Raw genomic sequence first — 20,078 nt, forward strand, 5'->3', positions numbered from 1 at the left:
TGACAGAATGCATTTCCACAGTTGTCAGTGTTTCATAAATATTAATTAGGTCAAGGTTATTAATAAAGTTATACAAATCGTCCTTTATTATGTTTATAGATGTTCTAATAATTGCTAAAGTGGGGAATTTAAATATCCTACTATGACTGCAATTGTCTACTCCCTTCGATTATGTCAGATTTTGATTCATACCTCGTAAGGCTTTATTGCAAGACACTAATACAGTTATTATTGTTATGTCTTCTTGATGCATTATGTCTTCTTATTGCATTTCTTTTCATTATGAAAAAATCTTCTTTATCAGTGGTAGAACTTTTTTATATTGTAGTTTATTATATCTGATATTAATCTGATTTTGTGTGTTTATTTTTTTGCATGGTATATTATGCTTTTATTTAGTTTAAATGTATCTGTGTACTATTTCAACTGAGCCTCTTGTAGTATAAGCATGTAGTTGTCTTGATATTCATCTGTTATAAAAATTATAACCTTTTAATTGAGGTAGTTCATTAATGTTTAATCATTGATTAAACAATGTGTTTGAATTTAGGTCTAGATTTTATAATTTATTTTTTAACTCTTTATTTCCCTCTGATCCCCATTAATTTACTTTTATATTATTTGAATTCTCTTTAGGATCCTACTTTATCTATTACATTTTTAGCTATAATCCTTTACCTCTTTAAGAGGCCTGATCTGGGTCTAGGTCTGGGATCACACATCTTTATTTAAAGGGCCAGATAGTAAATATATTAGGCTTGTCAGCAGCAGAGCCTCTGTTGCAACTCAAATCTGCTGCTCTAGCTCAAATCAGCCATAGATAATATGTAATGGGATGAGCAAGACAGTTGGCCAGTCTCCAGGCCACAGTTTGCCAAACTCATCTCTAGGGATTAAAATATAAACTCTCAATTTTTCTGAATCTATTTAGAGTTATTATAGTACTATTTCATTTGGAATTATTGGAATATGCAACCACATATGTGCATTTAGACTTCCTCATTCAGTTTTTCTGTACTATAGTCATGATATATATAGATATAGATATAATATAGCATCTGTGTACATTGTAGACCATACAATCAAATTGTATACATTTTACTTAATATACATTGCATGTATTTTAAGGATTAAGAATGTAAAAATAGTCTTTTACTTTTAGCTTGATATTTACCCTTTCCATTGTTCTTCATGACTTCCTGAAGATAGGAGTTTTCCTTTGGTTTCATTTTCCTTCTCCATGTCTTTTAGTTGGGTTGCTAATGACAAATTCTCTTAATTTTCTTTCACCTGAAAATTTTCATTTCATCTTAATTTTTGAAATATATTTTCACTAGATATAAAATTATAGGTTGACTTTTTCTTTTTCTTTTACCATCTCAGAAACATTCCTCTATCTTCTCTTCTCCATAATTTAAGATGAGAAATGTATAGCCCTTGGATTGTCATTTCCCTGTAAGTAATCTGTTGTTTCTCCCTGTTTATGTGCAAGATAGTCTCTTTATCTTTGGTTTTCAGAAGCTTGACTATAATGTGTCTACATATAATTTACTGCATATTTATCCCATTAGAGGATTGTTGAACTTATTGATTTTGTAAATCTATGCCTTTTCTCAAATTTGGAAAGAAGTTTTAGTGATCATTCCTTTAAATACTTTCCTACCTCTCCATCCTCTCCTGAGAATACAGTTACACACATTAATTTTTTTGATATAATCTCGCAGCTTTCTGTAAATCTTTCACATTTTTCAATATTTTCCCTTTCTCCTTCAGAGTGGGTAATTCCCTTTAAACTATTTTCAAGCTTACTGAATTTTTATCATTTCCATCCTGCTCAAATCCATTCAGTCAACTTTTAATTTTACATATTGTATTTTTCACATCTAAAGTGAAAGTTTCAATTTACTTTTTTTAAACTTTTCTCTTGAGATAGCTTTTCATTTATTACAAGCCAATTTCCGTTACCTCACTAGGTATATTCATAAAGTCAGTTTCAAATTTTATGAAAATCATAACACATGTGTCATCTCAGGTTTGAATTGTTTATTTACATTTTTAAAGAAAGGGTTGCATTTTGCTGTTCTACATAGCCAGTAATTTTTACTTCTATACTAGAAATGTTGTTGTTATATTATAGAGCAAACATGAGCAAACTATGGCTTAAAGTTTTACTGGAACACAGTGACACACATTTTTTCATTTATTTTCTATGGCCGCCCTCCAGCTACAATGGCAGTGTTGAATAGTTGCAACAGAGACCACCTGGCCAAGAGGCCTAAAATATATACTATTTGGCAATTTACAGAAAGAGTTTGCTGACCCCTGTTGTAGAAGCTCTGGATTCTGTTATATTCCTTCAAAGACTGTTTTTTGTTTTCACAGGCAATTATATTAATTAGATTTAAACTGGACATTTTGTCTCATCTATTGTAGGCAGCAGCTCATATCTTAGATCAATTCATTTTTCTCTTATCTGTGCTATTTGTAGTGTGTGTTGTGTATGTATGGGTCAGGTGCCAAGGGGAGACTTAAGCTCCTCTAATTCTATTCCCTCTGGAATTCTCCCTTCAGTTTATGGCAGCCTTGACCACCTCAGTTTCTGTCTTCACGAGTCTATAAGATGATATGTTTTTCCAGTTGGCACCTAATGTCAGGACACTCCCTTCAGTTTATGGCAGCCTTCACCACCTCAGTTTCTGTCTTCATGAGTCTATAAGATGATATGTTTTTCCAGTTGGCACCTAATGTCAGGACACAATAGTGGGCATCTATCAGGTTAAAGCTGCAAAGATGATGAACTAACCTTGTGCCAGTGTTTTCGGTTTCCCTCAAAAGTGTGCCTGCTGAAAGCAATCACTTTCATAATTGCCATGCACAAAAAATAAAATACCTAGGAATACAGCCAATCAGGGAGGTGAAAGATCTCTACATGCAGAAATAGAAAATACTGCTCAAAGTAATCAGAGATGACACAAATGGAAAAACATTCCATGCTTATGTATAGGAAGAATCAGTATTGTTAAAATGGCCATACTGCCCAAAGCAATTTATAGATTCACTGCTATTCCTATTAAACTACCATTGATATTCATCACAGAATTAGAAAACCTATTTTAAAAATCATATAGAAACAAAAACAAGCCCAAATAGCCAAGGCAATCAAGCAAAAAGAACAAAGCTGGAGGCATGATGTTACCTGACTTCAAACTATACTCCAGGGCTACAGTACTAAAACCAACATGATACTGGGACAAAACAGACACATAGACCAATGGAACAGAAGGGAAAACCCAGAAACAAGGTTGCAAACCTACAACTATCTGATTTTTGACAAATCTGTTCAATAAATGGCTCTGGGATAACTTACTAGCCATATGCAGAAGATTGAAACTGGGCCCCTTTTTAGGCCATACACAAAAATTAACTCAAGATGGATTAGATACTTACATGTAAAACCCAAAACTGTAAAAAACCCTGGAAGACAAACTAGGCAATACCATTCTGGACATAGGAACAAGCAAAGATTTCATGACAAAGACTCCAAAAGCAATTGCAACAAAAGCAAAAGAAAAGAGAGAGAGAGAGAGAGAAATGGGATCTAATTAAACTAAAGAGCTTGTGCACAGCAAAATAAACTATCAAGTTTCCACCAAGAGTGGACAGACAGCCTACAGAGTGGGAGAAAATTTTTGCAAACTATGCATCTAACAAAGATCTAATATCCAGCAACAATAGCAAACTTAAGTTTACAAGCAAAAAACAAGCAACCCCAATAAAAGGTGGGCAAAGGACGTTAACAGACACTTCAAAAGAAGACATACATGCAGCCAACAATCATATGAACATCGCTGATCACTAGAGAAATGCAAATCAAAACCACAATGTAATACTGTCTCACACTAGTCAGAATGGCTACTATTAAAATGTCAAAAAATAACAGATGCTGATGAGATGTGGAGAAAAGGGAACACTTATATACTGTTGATGGGAGTGTAAATTAGTTCAACCATTGTGGAAAACAGTGGGGCAATTCCTCAAAGAGCTAAAAACAGAAATAGCATTTGACCAGTAATCCCATTAATGGGTATATACCCAAAGGAATATCAGTTATTCTGTTATAAAGACACATGCATGTATGTGTTTACTGCAGCACTATTCACAATAGCAAAGACATGGAATGAACCTAAATGTTCATCAGTGATAGACTGGATAAAGAAAATGTGGAACATATACATCATGGAATACTATGCAGCCATAAAAAATGAGATAATGTCTTTTGCAGCAACATGGATGGAACTGGAGCCATTATTATTAGCAAACTAATGCAGGAACAGAAAACCGAATACCACATGTTCTCACTTATAAATGAGAGCTAAATGATAAGAACTTATGGACACAGAGGGGAACAACACACATTGGAGCCTATTAGAAGGTGGAGGCTGGGAGGAGGGAAAGGATCAGGAAAAATATCTAATGGGTACTAGGCTTACTACCTAGGTGATGAAATAAACTATACATCATACCCCCATGACACAAGTTCAGGTATAACAAACCTGCACATGTACCCCTGAACTTAAACGTTCAATTTATTTATTTATTTATTATTTGAGACAGAGTCTTGCTCTGCTGCCCAGGTTGGAGTGCAGTGGCATGATCTCACCTTACTGCAACCTCCAGCTCCCAGGTTCAAGCAATTCTCTTTCCCCAGCCTCCTGAGTAGGTGGAATTATAGGTGCCTGCCACCACGTCTGGTTAATTTTTGTATTTTTAGTAGAGACAAGGTATTACCGTGTTAGCTAGGCTGGTCTCGAACTCCTGACCTCAGGTAATCCACCTGCCCTGGCCTCCCAAAGTTCTGGGATTATAGGCGCAAGCCACCATGCTTGGCCAAAAGTTAAATTTAAAACAAAAAGTATGTTGCCTTGGTTCACTCTCCAGAGACTTCAGAAAGTTGTTTTTTGTATTCTGTTCACAGTTTATAGTTGATACCTACAAGAGGGTTGGTTTTTTGAGAAATTAATCCACCATTCCAGAAGGGGAATCTTTTTATCTTAATTCTGTATCATTTTTCTTTAAAAATTTAAAATAGGTTCTTCCTTCTTTTTATTGTTTTCTTTTCTTTGGGGGCCTCCATTATATAGATATTAACAGTTCTCCTTTCTTTTAATTTATTTTTATTCCCTTTCTTTAACACTTCCTGATGTAACCATGAAAGAGTCCCTTGCAGCTTGCTGCTTCATGCATTGGCTGTCCATGGGTTACATTTCCCTTTCTATGCCTATCACTCAACTTCTGCCAGTAGCTATGTATGTGGAGTGGAGGAGGTGAAAGAGAGAATGTCAAACTTATTCAGTGGACAGTGGCCAAATCTCCTCTGTTAAAGGATAAAGTTTCTAGGATGTAAATGAGCTAGATTTCTAGCATTTCTTCCCACTAAAAGAAGGTTTATAATTAATGTTTAAATCCAATAAGTGTTACATTATGTAGTCAATGTTTATTAAGATTTATCCTCATTTTTATCAGTCTATTTGCTTACCACTGCTTTTCAGTCCTTTCTTATAAAGTCTTATTTCTTTTTCTTAAAGAACATCATTTAGAAGCAACTTTGGGGCAGATCTATAGAAGGTAAACACTCAGTGTTTGTTTCATTGAAAGGGCCTTTTTTTAACCTTCAAACCTGAATAAAATTTTAGCTGAGTTCAGGAGTGTAGATTGACAGATTTTTTTTTCTCTTTTTTGCCTCTTTGAATATATCATAAATTCACTTCCTTACACTGATGTCAAGATGTCATCTTTGCCATGTGCCTAATGTGAAAAGAAAACTTGCCATATTTGACATGATATTTGCTATAGATTTTCTTAGATGCCCTTTAATTATACAGAAATTAATTTCAATGACTAGTTTGCTAAGATTTTTAAGTGAATGTTAAATTGCATCACATATTCCGTATCCACAGACATAAAAATCATAGATTTTAAGTTATTAATGTGCCCAAGTATATTAATTAAATTCCTAAATCAAACTTACCTGTATTTTGAGGAAGAAAACCTAATTTGGTCATGGATAGATTCAGTCTGTTGAAATTTGTTTAGCATACTCAGCTCTAAATTAATACATGAAGTAGATCACTATTTTTACTTTCTTTTAAAATCCCTCCTAGTTTGGATATCACAGATTTTAGAAGTGGTACAGGAACATGGATAGAGCTGTAGGCTATTATCCTCAGCAAACTAACACGGGAACAAAAAACCAAATAATGCCGGGCGCGGTGGCTCACACCTATAATCCCAGCACTTTGGGAGGCCGATGCGGGCGGATCAACTGAGGTCAGGAGTTCAAGACCAGCCTGGCCAACTTGGCGAAACCCCGTCTCTACTAAAAGTACAAAAATTAGCGGGGCATGGTGGCGGGTGCCTATGATCCCAGCTACTTAGGTGGCTGAGGCAAGAGAATCGCTTGAACCCGGGAGGTGAATGTTGCATTGAGCCAAGATGATTGTGCTACTGCACTCCAGCCTGGGTGACAAGAGCGAGACTCTGTCTCCAAAACAACAAGAACAACAACAAACCAACTACCACATGTTCTCACTTACAAGTGGGTGCTAAATGATATGAACTTATGAACACAGAGAAGGAAACAACAGACCCTGGGGCCTACTTGAATGGGGAGGGTGGGAGGAGGGAAAGGAGCAGAAAAGGTAATGATTGGGTACTGGGCTTAATACCTGGGTGATGAAATAATCTGTTCAGTAACCCCCTAGGAAACATGTTTACCTGTGTCACAAATCTTCATATGTACCACTAATCCTAAAGGAAAAGTTAAAAAGAAGTGATGCTCTCTTTTTCTGTTCTCTAGAAAGTTTCTCTGTGTTGAGAATCTAAGTTCCTTGAAAGAGTGTTAGACTCTGGACAGGTGTATTTTTGTGGGAAGATTTTTAACAGGCTTAACTATTCTGTGATTATAGAATTGTTCACCTTTTCTATTTCTTCTTGGTTTCACTTTAGTAAATTTTTAGTTTCATATAGTTTTCAAGTGTATTGGTATAGACTTAATTATAATGTCTATTTTCTGTTTGAACTGTTATCTTTTATGCCCTCATTTGTTATTCCTAATAGTATTTATTTTTGCCTTCTCTTTTTGCTTAATTTTCAATTATATTAGTCTTTATAAAGAATTAGAGTTCAGCTTTATTTTCCCTTTTGAGTCTTTGTTTCCTATTTTAGTACTGTCTGTCTCACACACACACACATACACACACACACAAGCTATTCTAATAATTATAATAAAGTTCTGTTATTAGAAAAGAATGTTTCTAAAATTTTATTTTATATCTGAATTTCCTTTGCAATCTGTTAAGTTATTGAAAATGTATTGTAGAGAGTAATGCAGGGAAAAGAAGGTAGTTATATGTCCAAGGATTAATTATTACTTCAATGCATACACAGTTAAAATTGTCTTATTTTAACATAAATTTCAGAACATCTTAATGGAACTATTTGCTGTAAAGAAAGGCATGGGCACAGGTTAGCTCTGAAGATAAATTTTATAATATTTGTACAGGACAATTAACCTTCCATTTCAATACATAGTACATTTATGTAATATTTAAAAACCTATTTGAGATAAACATCCAAGTACATATTATATTCTTTTAATAAACTCTTTTTACTATAGAAGCATAACAAAGGAATATCGTATTATTTTTATTAGTTTGTGAGAAAATGCTGGGTTTTGCATCTCTGTTGTGGATTCCTATGCCAAGCATTTTAAGTTATAGAGTTATTTTCTTAACTGACCTATTAAGTGGTTTCAGCAACTAAGTTGAAAAAAATATTTGACTCTTGCCTGTGTAACATATGGACAGCGTTTGTCTCTAATATAATACCCGTAATGCCCCATTCTGCCCTTTAGAAAGGGCTTGCTGTTATGTACCTCTAATGTGACATATCTGAGGTATTCCACTTTTCAAGGTGAAAACTATCCATACTATTTCTTCAACATTTTCTTGCCTTACTTGTGGGATTTTGGTTTGAACTTCTAAATCTGAGTTATTTTTAAGACCGAGGCTGTAATTTATTTACCATAAGATCCCTAGACCTGCAGAACAGAAAGGGTAAAAGACATCTCTGAGAGAGATTTTATTCTACGTGACCATGCTTATTTTGAAAAGCTGCCAAGTTTGCTTGTATGCTCTGAGTGTCTCAAGTGGGAATCAATGAGAGTACCTGCCGTTTCAAATAGCAGCAGATAATGGTGGAAGGGCAGAATGTAGACCACCAACAACGTTCAACAAGCAAGCATTATTCCAAAACTACAGTGTAGATTTGCTTTTTCAGTTCAGTATGCATTGGTTAACTAATGAACTTGAATAAAATAATTATTGTTATGAGATAACTAAGTTTTATTAAATGCAAGTAAAGAAAAATTCTTCTTTGAATTTTCTTCTAAAGAAAAATCAACATTTGACCCCATAATTATCAAACATCCTTGACAGAAAGTTCCTAGATGGGTGAAATATTTTTAGAATCAAAAATGCTCAGGTTAGACATCTGCTAATTGAAATACTCTTAAATGTCTCCACAAAAGTACATGAAAAACAATTGAACTCTTTGCCTATTTTCAATAGTTTAAAATATTACAAAGGGGCAATATGATTTATAGGCATTCTTTACAATAATTTTCTAGGTGAATTTTTGGTAAATGCTATGGGCAGTTAGAAGAAGCACACTAGTTAAGCTAAACCATATCCTAAATATAATAAGATATATTTGTGTGACATATTTTGAAGCTGGAAAAAAAGTCACGGAAAAGAAAATAAGGTAAATTAAATATATCTCACTCTCTCCATAGACTTGAATTTCATTGGATCTGTCATTTCTTTGTGTTAGGAACATTTCAATTTCACTGTTAGATATTTTGAAATATACAGTAAATTGTTGTTAAAAAAAAGCTTACAAACAGTTCAGAAATCTAAAGTATAGGAAAATAATATTTTGGGATTTGCAACAAAGTAAGTATTAGGGTAATTAAATATTAATATATTGAAAGAATATATGTTTCAAATAGGTCTGTTACAATTTAAATATATTCTTCAAATATATCTAATGGATTTGGGTCATAAGTTGACTTTAATTTTGCTGTGATTTTTAGTCTATTTTGAACACCAACACCAGATAAGTTTCCTAAAATAACCTATTATCTTATCAATCTGCTGCTGGTCAACTGCTAAATAGCTTATTTTTCCCTACAAACATAAAGTCCCTAGTCTTTCCTGGCTCTTCTGTCTTTTCAGCCTTGTTCTTTACTACTCTCCCCCATGATATTCCTACTCCCTTTGCACCAGTCTGCTCACCTTTTCATAACTATGCCTTTCCCATTTCTACTTGTTCTGTCTTTATTGACCTGTTCTCCTCCACTCTCTTCTCCCAGTATCTGGATAGGTAGTAACACAGTCATCTTCACTACAGATTTAATACTCAACTCACTTTTTTTTTTCTTTTTTGAGACAGAGTCTCACCCTGTCACCCAGACTGGAGTGCTGTGGCACTGTCTCAGCTCACTGCAACCTCTGCCTCCCGGGTTCAAGCAATTCTCATGCCTCAGCCTCCTGAGTAGCTGGGATTATGGGTGTGTACCACCACACTCAGCTAAATTTTTAAGTCACTTTTAAATGTCCTTTATGGATTTCATATTTCTGCACAATTGTTAACAATATGTGTGAGTCTAAAAAATGTCAACCACCTTACAGAAATAGAAAGTCTTTATTAATATGTGTGTTGGCCTCTTCATATCTATGTCTCTGAGCTGACCACAATTATAGCTGTCTAAGGTTTTTGACAATTTTTCTTTTACATTTCCTCAGAGTTATCTTTGCTTATTGTTGCCATGTTTCAGCTGCCTTATCCAAGTATTTTTTATTCCCTTTAACATTTCCGTAGAAAAAATTTCATTGTGTTCTGAAAATGTAAAAATCCTTCATACTGAAGTAAAAAGTACTGATAACAATATACAGAAACATACACACTAAGACTATATTGTGTCAGGGGTCAAGACTATATAATGAATTAATAAAGTACTAACCATGGCATTTAAGCATAAAAGCAGAGCATAAGTGGGAATAGACTTTAGGGCAGCAGACACTGAATTTATAACACAAAAACAAACACTTATTCTTCCAGCCTGGTCCATGTGTCATAGCATATAAATGATGATTTCTGTCTTATTTTTTTCTTTTGTATCTACATCATCTTGTATAACCATATGTGTTTTATTTAAGGAAGTTTTAAAAGATTTAACTTTATGAAATAGATTTTTCTATCATTATGTATCAATCTTCCCATCACTATAAATGAGCCCTATACTATTTCAATTACAGATTTAATATTTTAATTACCTAAAGCATATTTTTCTTCAAATAATTTTTGTTGTTCTATCAAAATAGCTTTCTTAACAATGATTGGCTTCACTTAAAAAAATGTGATATCTTCTGCTTATTAGTTATTGTGCCTTTGTTTTCAGCATGTTATTTGCACAGGATTATGGTGCAAGGTAGAAGGTGAGAAAGAATGCAGAACCAAGCTAGACCCACCAATGGATGGAACTGACTGTGACCCTGGTAAGGTAAGTCATTTGTGTTGTCTGAATTTAATGAGCATACTAGATGAAACTTGAGAATCTTGCATTTTCTCTGCCAGTTACATTTGTATTCATCTTAGCACTGATGGAATAATATCAGTATATACAAAAATATTAGTATTTCATCAGTTTTAACATTTGTACTTTTTAAAATCCATGGTTGTTTTGTTAATATCAATGTGGTGAGGTTTTATTTTATTTGTTGTTATTTTATTTGTTGTGAGAATGTTGAGAGTCATATATATGCATTAATATAGCAAAAATGTGAATTTTTTTACTTTTTAAACAGAAGTAAATTAAGCACAAATAATAGCATAAATGGTAAAATTTCTCATTGCCAATGGATCTTTTCAAGTATAAAATAATTGACTTAGGAGAGCAACTGAGTATTTTTTCCTTGTCAATATAGTAATCATCCATAAAATATTCCAGTTGACATTTGGAGATTAGTAAATATTTGGCTGTCTGTGTAGTTTAATGTACTTCATAAGGCTTTAAAAATTTATTAGTATACATTTCCAGATCTAAATAACTGCTTTTGAAAATTAATTTTCCTTTGAGGAATATGAAGAAGATGGATTTCACATGTATTTAATAATTATGGTTAACATAATCAAAAGACAACAGATCAATAGTTTACATAATTTTCTAATTTGCATACTGTGATGGGAAAGTAGAATTGTTATCACTGTACTCAATTGTTAAGATCAGAAAGCTTGCCTCTGAAGAGCATGAATGTGTATTACATTTGAAAATAAATAGCAACGTAAAGAACCTATAGATTTCTTATGGTGAAATACTTGAAGAAAACATGAAATTAGGTGGAGTTTTATTTTAAAAACATATCCATTTGAAAAATGGACAGAAATGAAGCTATTCAACTTCTAGAAATTCGTCTTAAGAAAGTACACACACAGACGCACCTACACACACTCACACATGCACACACAGATGCTTAGGCAAGGATGCAGTTTGTAATGGTGAGAAATGAGAAACAATAAAAATATTCATTAGGAGACAAATGGTCACAATGTAGTTGTTAAAAAATGAGGGAGATACATACGTTCTAACCTGAAGAGATCTATAAGACATGGCTGTTAGTTGATAGGCATGTCAGAAATTTTGATACTTTACAATACAGTTTGACATTTAAGGAAAACACAGTGTGTATACAGATGTGAATACACACACAAAAGCACACACACACACACACACACAAGTATATATTTTCAAACTCATAAAATTAGCTAGGCTTGGTGGCGCATGTCTGTAATCCCAGCTACCCAGAAGGCTGAGGTGGAAGGATTGCTTGAGCCCGGAAGGCAGAGGTTGCAGTGAGCCGAGACCGCACCACTGCACTCCAGCCTGGGCGACAGAGCCAGACCTTGTTTCAAAGACAAAAAAAAAAAAAAAAGGAAAAAAAAAGAAAATATAAACACAAAACTCCAAAGTGTAATTAGAAGTTACCTCTTGGGAGGGAAGTAGAATTGATGGATTGATGGCTGGGAGTTCATCAATGAGAGGGATGGGTGAATAAAACTTTTCTGCAGCCATTTCTGGATTGTTTGACATAAGCATGCAGTGATTTATTACTTCTATGATTTCTTTAATTAGAAAAGAAAAAATGTACAAATTGTTTAAATCCAAACTATTTTTGAAAAAAAACTAGAAATATTTTATCACTATATATTATCAATAAGAAAATGATTCCTTAGAGGGAATTTCTGTGAAATATCAGCTAATTGTTTACAGACTGTGCCAAATATTTCCTATAAGCTTAAACAAAGCATCAGAATTTGGGTCTGTTTTATTTTTTAAATATATACACAAAAGTATAAGAACCTGTGTATATCAAGCAAGTCTCCTGATATTGTGCTAATTTATTGCTTGAATCATAAAACTTTGCACCAGCAATCATTTTTATCATCCCTGAAACACAAAAGCAGTAATATTAAGAGATAACCAAACATACTGCGATGAGCCCTCAAACATCACATAGCTCGTTTGTCTTTAGTTTTTTAGCAATATAAAAATATCTTTATTTTTATTATCTGGCACCTTCAATATTTTTCTGCTATTTTTTCTCTTGTATATATAAACATAATTTGCAATCTTGAAATCTTTAAAGTAAACTTGGCAGTTAAAACTGTAATTACTAAACAAAAGTAAAAAGTTTTATTTTCCTATAATTGTGTTAATGATAACTCTCTTAGAGGTTCTGTAATGGTTTGTATATTAAAATAACTAATGAACCTCTCAGTTTTCCAGGCCATGTGGGCTTCTTCAAATATTCATCTGTTTCAGCTCTTTTAGAAGCCATCGTGAAAATAGCTTCCAACACTCTGCCATTGTGTGCAGTAGTGCTAAAATATTTGAATGCTTGCAACCTCACACCAAACACTGCAAGCTCAATACATTGCTAACCAAGAGACAAAGCTTGGGGTTTTGTAACTGATAACACTCTAGTGATATTAATCAAACTGTATAAATCTAGTTAATCTAAGAGTATATAATTACATCTGAGAAGGTGCTTACAGAATTCTATGCTTCTGAATGATTTTGAACAAAGAGGTTTATATACTCTTTATGGACAGCATAATGCAAATTGAAAACAACTTGTTTTCTTCTCTTTTTATATTTTTTATATAATTTTCATATTTTGCAATTTACAATACAAATATCAATGTGTTGGCATTTACATTTCAAAGAGATTAAGTAGTGGGCAAATGATTTATTCAAAAATAATAAATGTATGTATTTTACTTACAATACTTACTAGAAATGAAAAGAGCAGAAAGAGACATTAAATACCAATTTACTAGAACCTTAGACTGTTTGGAAGGATTCTATGTAATATATTTTAGTTATTTATTTTCCCAAATTGAGAATCTTGAAATTACCATCATAATTTATTATTGGAAACAATGAAGACTGTAATATCCTAACAGTCACAATGTGCATATGTACACAGCTTTTTCCCCGCCTTCCTCCTCTTCTCTCTTCCACAATATATGTACAAGATTTGATCAGAGACTGATCAGGCTCCTTTGACATCTTCACAGACCCCTGTCAATTGTGTGTTTTCATGAACTTCCTACACATGTCCACATAAAAATTTAGGAGTATAGAACTATAATTAGTGTGTTGGGTCATGCACTGTCCCCAGGTGGTCTATATTACATAATCCCTTAGTACTTTTATAAATCAGATTGAATTAGTAGATAAGACAATTTTTTAGTGTTTTCAATAATACATAACTTCTTTTTTGAGGCTAAAAAATGCAAACGTTGTATGAAACAAATCATGCTGCTCTCCATAATATCCCTAATGATATTTATGGAAAGCATCATTAGGATTATTTTACATATAATCTTATATAACATATTGTATAATAGTTTAAACAAAACATTTAACACTTTCCTCATTGTTGAAGCACAGAACCATATAGAAGACACAAAAGCAGGTACCCTCTAGCTTCATCAAGACATCTGGTTATCTGCAAGGTGACAAACTTTAAATACTATGCTGTTGTACTTTCTTCAAATTTCACTGATCTGGATATGCAAATAGGTTTGCATTTCTGTGTCCATTTCTCTTCATCAGCCAGATGTGTCATTGTTTAAATGATGTACAAATCTAGGTCCCAGTGCTTTCCAGAATATTTTAGTCTGTTATGAACTCTAGCCCAGTCTTTCAATGCCAGCTTGCTGCTAAATGGCCAAGGAGGTATGATATGCACTCTGGGAAACATAAACACCCTTAAAGTAGGCTAAAACAATGTGACCAATTGAAGTTTGACAACTTTCACATTGAATTTTTTTTTCCATGAATGGCATAACTTTTTTAAGTCGTTAAAACAAGTAAGTAATGTAGAAGTTTTCACATGGTTTCTTTCTCCTTTTCCAATGTTTAAACTGCATCTTTGTACAAAAATCCAAATTTATTTAATGAGAATCTTAGAATATTGATATTCTCTGAGTTGTTGATCTTTATTTTGTTTTTCAAGTTTAGATTAAAAACTTTTTGAATCTAAAAGAGGTTGAATTTAAATGTTGACATTATTAGAGAAAATCTACAGGGACTAATTATTTTATGGCCTATAAAAGTAAAGCACTAACAGGGCCCACACAAAACTATATGGTATAGTCTTAATTTTCTTTTCTAAAAACAGCAATAAAAACATATTATCAAGTAAATTCTAAAAACAGATGAATAAATATCAGAATAAACAGAATTTTGCTTAGATTTCTGAAATGATTAACATAATGATACTTATAACTCTATTATTATTACAGTTAGCCCTTATTAAATCCTTAGTAAGGGCTATACATTGTGTTTAGTGCTTCATTCAATTCCTAAAAAAACTGTTAGGTAACTATGATTATCATTCACATTTTAGAAATGAGCAAGCTGAGAATCAGAGCATTTCTGTAATTTCCTCAAAATCCTTTGTAAATTGTGTTGCCATTAAGTGTAGAAGTTCATTTAGGGCTAGGAGGATCAACTTACTCAACCTCATCGTTATACAATCACTAATCTAAATGCTTGTAATCTTACTTATTATTCTCAATATGATTTTGTTACTCTTACCATGTTTGCTATGACCATCATCTATTTGATTTTCAGGAATGAGGAGAAATTTTAATAACCTGTCCCCCAAATTCTAGCAACCATTCCTGGGTGACCATCAGCAATCTCTCTCATTGCTTTTGTTTTCAATTAATGAAAAAATAAAATAAAAATAAAAAAGAGAATGACTACACTTTTTTCTCTTATTCCAGTTATCTTTACCAGTTAATAGATACCAAGTAAAGTATAAAATAATTGGCATGAAATAACAGAATTTCAGCATCTAATTGCCCACATCTTTCAAACCAACTTGCTATAATGTTAATGTTTGAACTTGATGGGAATTCTTTCAGAAAAAAAAAAAAAAAAGCATAAAGGAAAGTGCTAAAATCAAACAGTACTTTTAAAAAACTACAAGTTAAAAAAGTACCCTGAGTCACTGACATTTCATATGAAAATTACTAAATTTGCTAAAAATGTCTGCTTTGATGTAGGACATTTATTTCTTGTTTCCATTCTTATATATTACTCTGATTTTTTTGTCCCTTTTAAATTATTATCGGTTTCTTAAATGCATTGGATTTTCTTTCCTGGTTGTGCAACCTCAGATTCCCTACCCATAATCTTTACCCTGTCTCCATCACAAGAACTGAATTCTTAGGGCTATAGTAACAAATATCTGCACACTGCTTTCCCAACAAGACTGTATCTGTGAGAACTGGGCAATTATATTACTATGACAAAAAACAAGTGCCAACTTATTTTTGGTCTTTCCTAATTCCCCATGTTTGTGGCTCTAGTAGACCTGATTTAATTGCAATTCCAGTGACATTATAGGCCAGCGAATGATTTTCAGTTGTGCCCTGATTTGTTCACCTAAGACATAACTTTTGGAATAGTGGTGTAAGGCTGGAGAATGTACCAGCAGGACCTCAGCACCTGAACATCTCGCCGGAGAGTGGAGCCTGTGGAGTCCTTGTAGCCGAACCTGCAGTGCTGGGATCAGCAGTCGAGAGCGCAAATGTCCTGGGTAAACTCAAAGTTCCTGGTTGGGGGAGGGCACTTTTCAATTTTGGAATGCAAAGGTTTTACTGATAAAGCATGTTGGAAAGCAAAAGAAGCTCCTCAAACTCTACTCACGTTGGAAAACAGAAAAGTCCTTCAAATTATTTATTTTATATAAAAACTGCCTTTAAGAAGAAAATAAAGACCAACCCTTCTAAGAATAAGTAATGAAAGCTATAAAAGGTTATTTCTTGAGTAAATCTATAAAATATTATATTTCAATAAACAGGAAGATGTGTATTAGAAAAATTATGTGAACATTTACAGGAACTGGGAGAAGAGCAGAAGGATGATAAGAAAGAGAATGAGAACAAAATTAATGACAGCAAAAGCTAAGACTAACGAAAAACAGAAACATGCTAAGCACAGGTACAGACAGGAATTATTATGGGACCAGCTTGTTCAACCCCATTATTCCTAGAGGAATTCTAGCAAAGTGTGAGAAAGTCATTCCAGCTTGTGAGCTTTAAACTCTATTGGTGTAGAGGTCACATGCAATCTTAAAGAATTTATATGAATTTATATAAAAACACCTCCTTAATAATTCTAAGAACCAAATTTCTTAATGTGCATTTGAAGGCTTTCTATTTTCCCTTCAGTTTCTGCCCTTTAATGTATCATTTTCATGGCAAGTGGGATTTTATTCCTCATGTATTTTGGAAGGTATATTGATCAAGGATTAGAAAATATATATAGTTAAAGAAATAAATATATGAATTTGCTACTACTATCATTTAATGTGTCCAAGTTTTCAAAAGTAAATATAAGGGGTTATATATTATTAATATAATGGCTTTAAATTTAAAACCTAGGTAGTTAACATAAAAAACGTAAAATTGATTATTTGTACTTTCTTTTCTAGGCTAGGTTCTGAAGCAAGGGATTGTAATGGTCCCAGAAAACAATACAGAATATGTGAGAATCCACCTTGTCCTGCAGGTTTGCCTGGATTCAGAGACTGGCAATGTCAGGCCTATAGTGTTAGAACTTCCTCCCCAAAGCATGTACTTCAGTGGCAAGCTGTCCTGGATGAAGGTATGACCAACCAGATCACCACCATCTTTGTTAACTAGATTTCTAGGTTTGCCAAGTGTTTTTACAATAGTCAGATTATTTTACCTATTATCTTCAAAATATTTCTGAACTTTAATTTTTTCTACCTGTATGGACATATAATAACCACAAGCACTGACAAAAATATATTTTAAAAATATGAGGAGCTGTTACCCCATACCTATTAGAACAACTAAAATAAAAAGCAGTGACAACACTAACTGCTAGTGAGGATAAGGAGAAACTGGATCTCTCAGGCATTGCTTGGTGGGATTGTAAAATCGTGCAGCCACTTTGGAAAATATAGTTTGACAGTTTTGTAAATAACTAAACATATAGTAACAATACAGAAATCATACTCCTGAGGGATGGAATACTCCTCAGCACTAAAGAGGAGCAAACTATTAATACATGCAACAACCTGATAGATCTCAGAGCATTATGCTGAGTGAAAAATGCCAATCTCAAAAGGTCCCATGTTATGTGATTTCATGTGATAATATTCTTGAAATTATAAAATTATAGAGATGGAAAACAAATTCATACAAATTAGTGGTTGCCAGGGATTAGGGATGGTGGTGGGGAGAGGGATGGGTATTACTATAAAGGGATAGAATGAGGAAGATCTTTGTGCTAATGAATAGTTTCAGACCTTGATTGCGGCAGTGGTTGCACAAATCTACAAATGTGATAAAATGGCATACAGCTATACACACACAGGTACCAATGCCAGTTTCCTGGGTTTGCTGTAGTTCTATAGTTGCTCAGGTATAACCATGGGGAGAAACTGAATGAAAAGTATGTGGGAACTCTCTGTACTATTTCTGCAAGTTATTCTAAATATTTAATTATTTCAAAATAAGAATTTTAAGAAAATTGTATGCTGCCTTATTAGTTAAGAATGATATGCCAAGCAAGGTGGCTCACACCTGTAATCTCACCATTTTGGGAGGCCAAGGCAAACAGATTTCTTGAGCTCAAGAGTTTGTAACCAGCCTGGGCAAGATGGCAAAACCCTGTCTCTACCAAAAATACAGAAAAAAAAATTAGCGGGGTGTTGTGGCATGTGCCTGTAGTCCCAGCCACTCAGGAGGCTGAGGCGAGCCCGGGAGGCAGAGGTTACAGTAAGCCAAGATGGTGCCACTTTACTCTAGCCTGGGTGACAGAGTGAGACCCTGTCTCAAAGAAAAAAAAAAATGATAATACTTGCCCATGGTGAGTGGGCTGTGGGTGTGGGCTGAGTTGCAGCTACCAAAAGTGGTGACAGATTATCTGATTTCATTGGTTATGATGCCACTAGTCTCTCTTTTCTCCCCTTAGTCAATTTGAACTTTGCTTTCCATCATTCCAATTACACTCTTCTCAATAACCTAAACTCCATTGCCTGTCCATTTCAGTGCCACCATCTGATGAAACCCTTTTCTCACAGTAGCACCTACATACAAGCACTAATGGAAACAGCCAAACAATGGGGCAGATTATTCCACTACTAGTGGTGGTGGGGGGAAATATAGCAGCCACTAGATTACCTCTTTATTTTCTGCTATCAAGACACATTAGCCTAATGTAGGATACTTCATCTGCTTTCTGCTATATGGCAGAATTTTAATTCCTCCTTTCCAAGGCGAATCCCTCCTGTTGTGGCCTTGATGCCATCCCCATCTTCCTCTTTCAGCTATCTTATTGATTACCCCCACTTTCTCTCATATAGTCAATCTTCTCTGTTTTGGATCATTCACATTTAATTTTTTAAAATATTTAAGACTCTCCCACTAAAACATAAAAACTTCCCCTCAAGATCATAGCCATCTTGAGCTGGTGCACCTACATGTTTCTCTCCTCACAACCACCCTTCTCAAAAGACCTGCCTATATCCCAGCCCTTTGTTTTTTTCCCTTCAATCTGGATTCCACCAAAACAAGTCTTTCTAATGTCATCCAGGAGTCTCGTGGAAACAAAACCTAATAAATAGTTTCCCATCCTCTTCTTAGTTGACTCTTAAATACATTAAGGTGGCTGCCCACCCCCATGGTTCTTGGAACACTCGTGTGCCCTGCTTGGTTTCTGTGTTGTTAACACCTACCCAGCTTTCCTACTACATCTCTGGTATGTTCTCCTTCTGCCTACTTCAAACGCTATTCTGTTTTCACTGTGCATTTTCTTTTTAGGTGATATTATCTATTCCCATGACTTCAAATATGCAAATAATATATGAGTTTACGTCTTCAACTAGATTTTCCATTTGAGCTCCAAACTTGTATGTACAACTCCCTTGTTGATATATCTAATTGGATATCTGCAGGTTTAAGACCAAACTCATGATCATAACCCTTCCTATTCATGTCCATTTGATCCTCTTTAGTGTGTCCCATATCATTGAAGGTAACACTTGCTTTTCAGTTGCAAACTTGATCACCTGATTTATAAGGATATTTCTGTGTCCTGCCCCCTTTAACTTCTCCTGCCTCATTTCCATCATTCTCTTTTATAGAATCCTATATGGCCAGGCTGACTTCCATTCCACCCCTTAGATACATCTGCTGTCTTATTTTTGGGCCTTTATACCAGCTGGGTTTTGACATAATAGGCTTTCCTTCTCAAGCTTTGACATTGTTCTTTATTTATTTACCTTGAGCACTTCTGCTGATTTTGGGGTTCAGTGTATGTCAGTTCCTCTAGGAAGAAAGAATCCCTCTGATCCTCCAAATTATGTGTCCCTTCCAAGTACCACACACACAACCTGTAATAGCACATT

General features: G+C 34.1%; 1 protein-coding gene across 3 annotated transcripts in view; it reads left to right on the top strand.

Annotated features, from left to right (window-relative positions):
* ADAMTS19 (ADAM metallopeptidase with thrombospondin type 1 motif 19) overlaps positions 1 to 20,078 on the top strand; it is a 280,545-nt gene that overhangs the window by 172,081 nt on the left and 88,386 nt on the right. For all 3 annotated transcript variants that reach the window (XM_014344971.5, XM_024928919.4, XM_024928920.4), the window contains 3 exons: positions 10,520 to 10,621; positions 16,105 to 16,235; positions 17,133 to 17,305. In XM_014344971.5, the coding sequence (XP_014200457.4) occupies positions 10,520 to 10,621; positions 16,105 to 16,235; positions 17,133 to 17,305 (406 nt within the window). The remainder of the gene's footprint in view (positions 1 to 10,519; positions 10,622 to 16,104; positions 16,236 to 17,132; positions 17,306 to 20,078) is intronic.

The sequence above is a fragment of the Pan paniscus genome, chromosome 4 (assembly GCF_029289425.2).
Source record: "Pan paniscus chromosome 4, NHGRI_mPanPan1-v2.0_pri, whole genome shotgun sequence".
In the NCBI taxonomy this organism is placed as follows: Eukaryota; Metazoa; Chordata; class Mammalia; order Primates; family Hominidae; genus Pan; species Pan paniscus.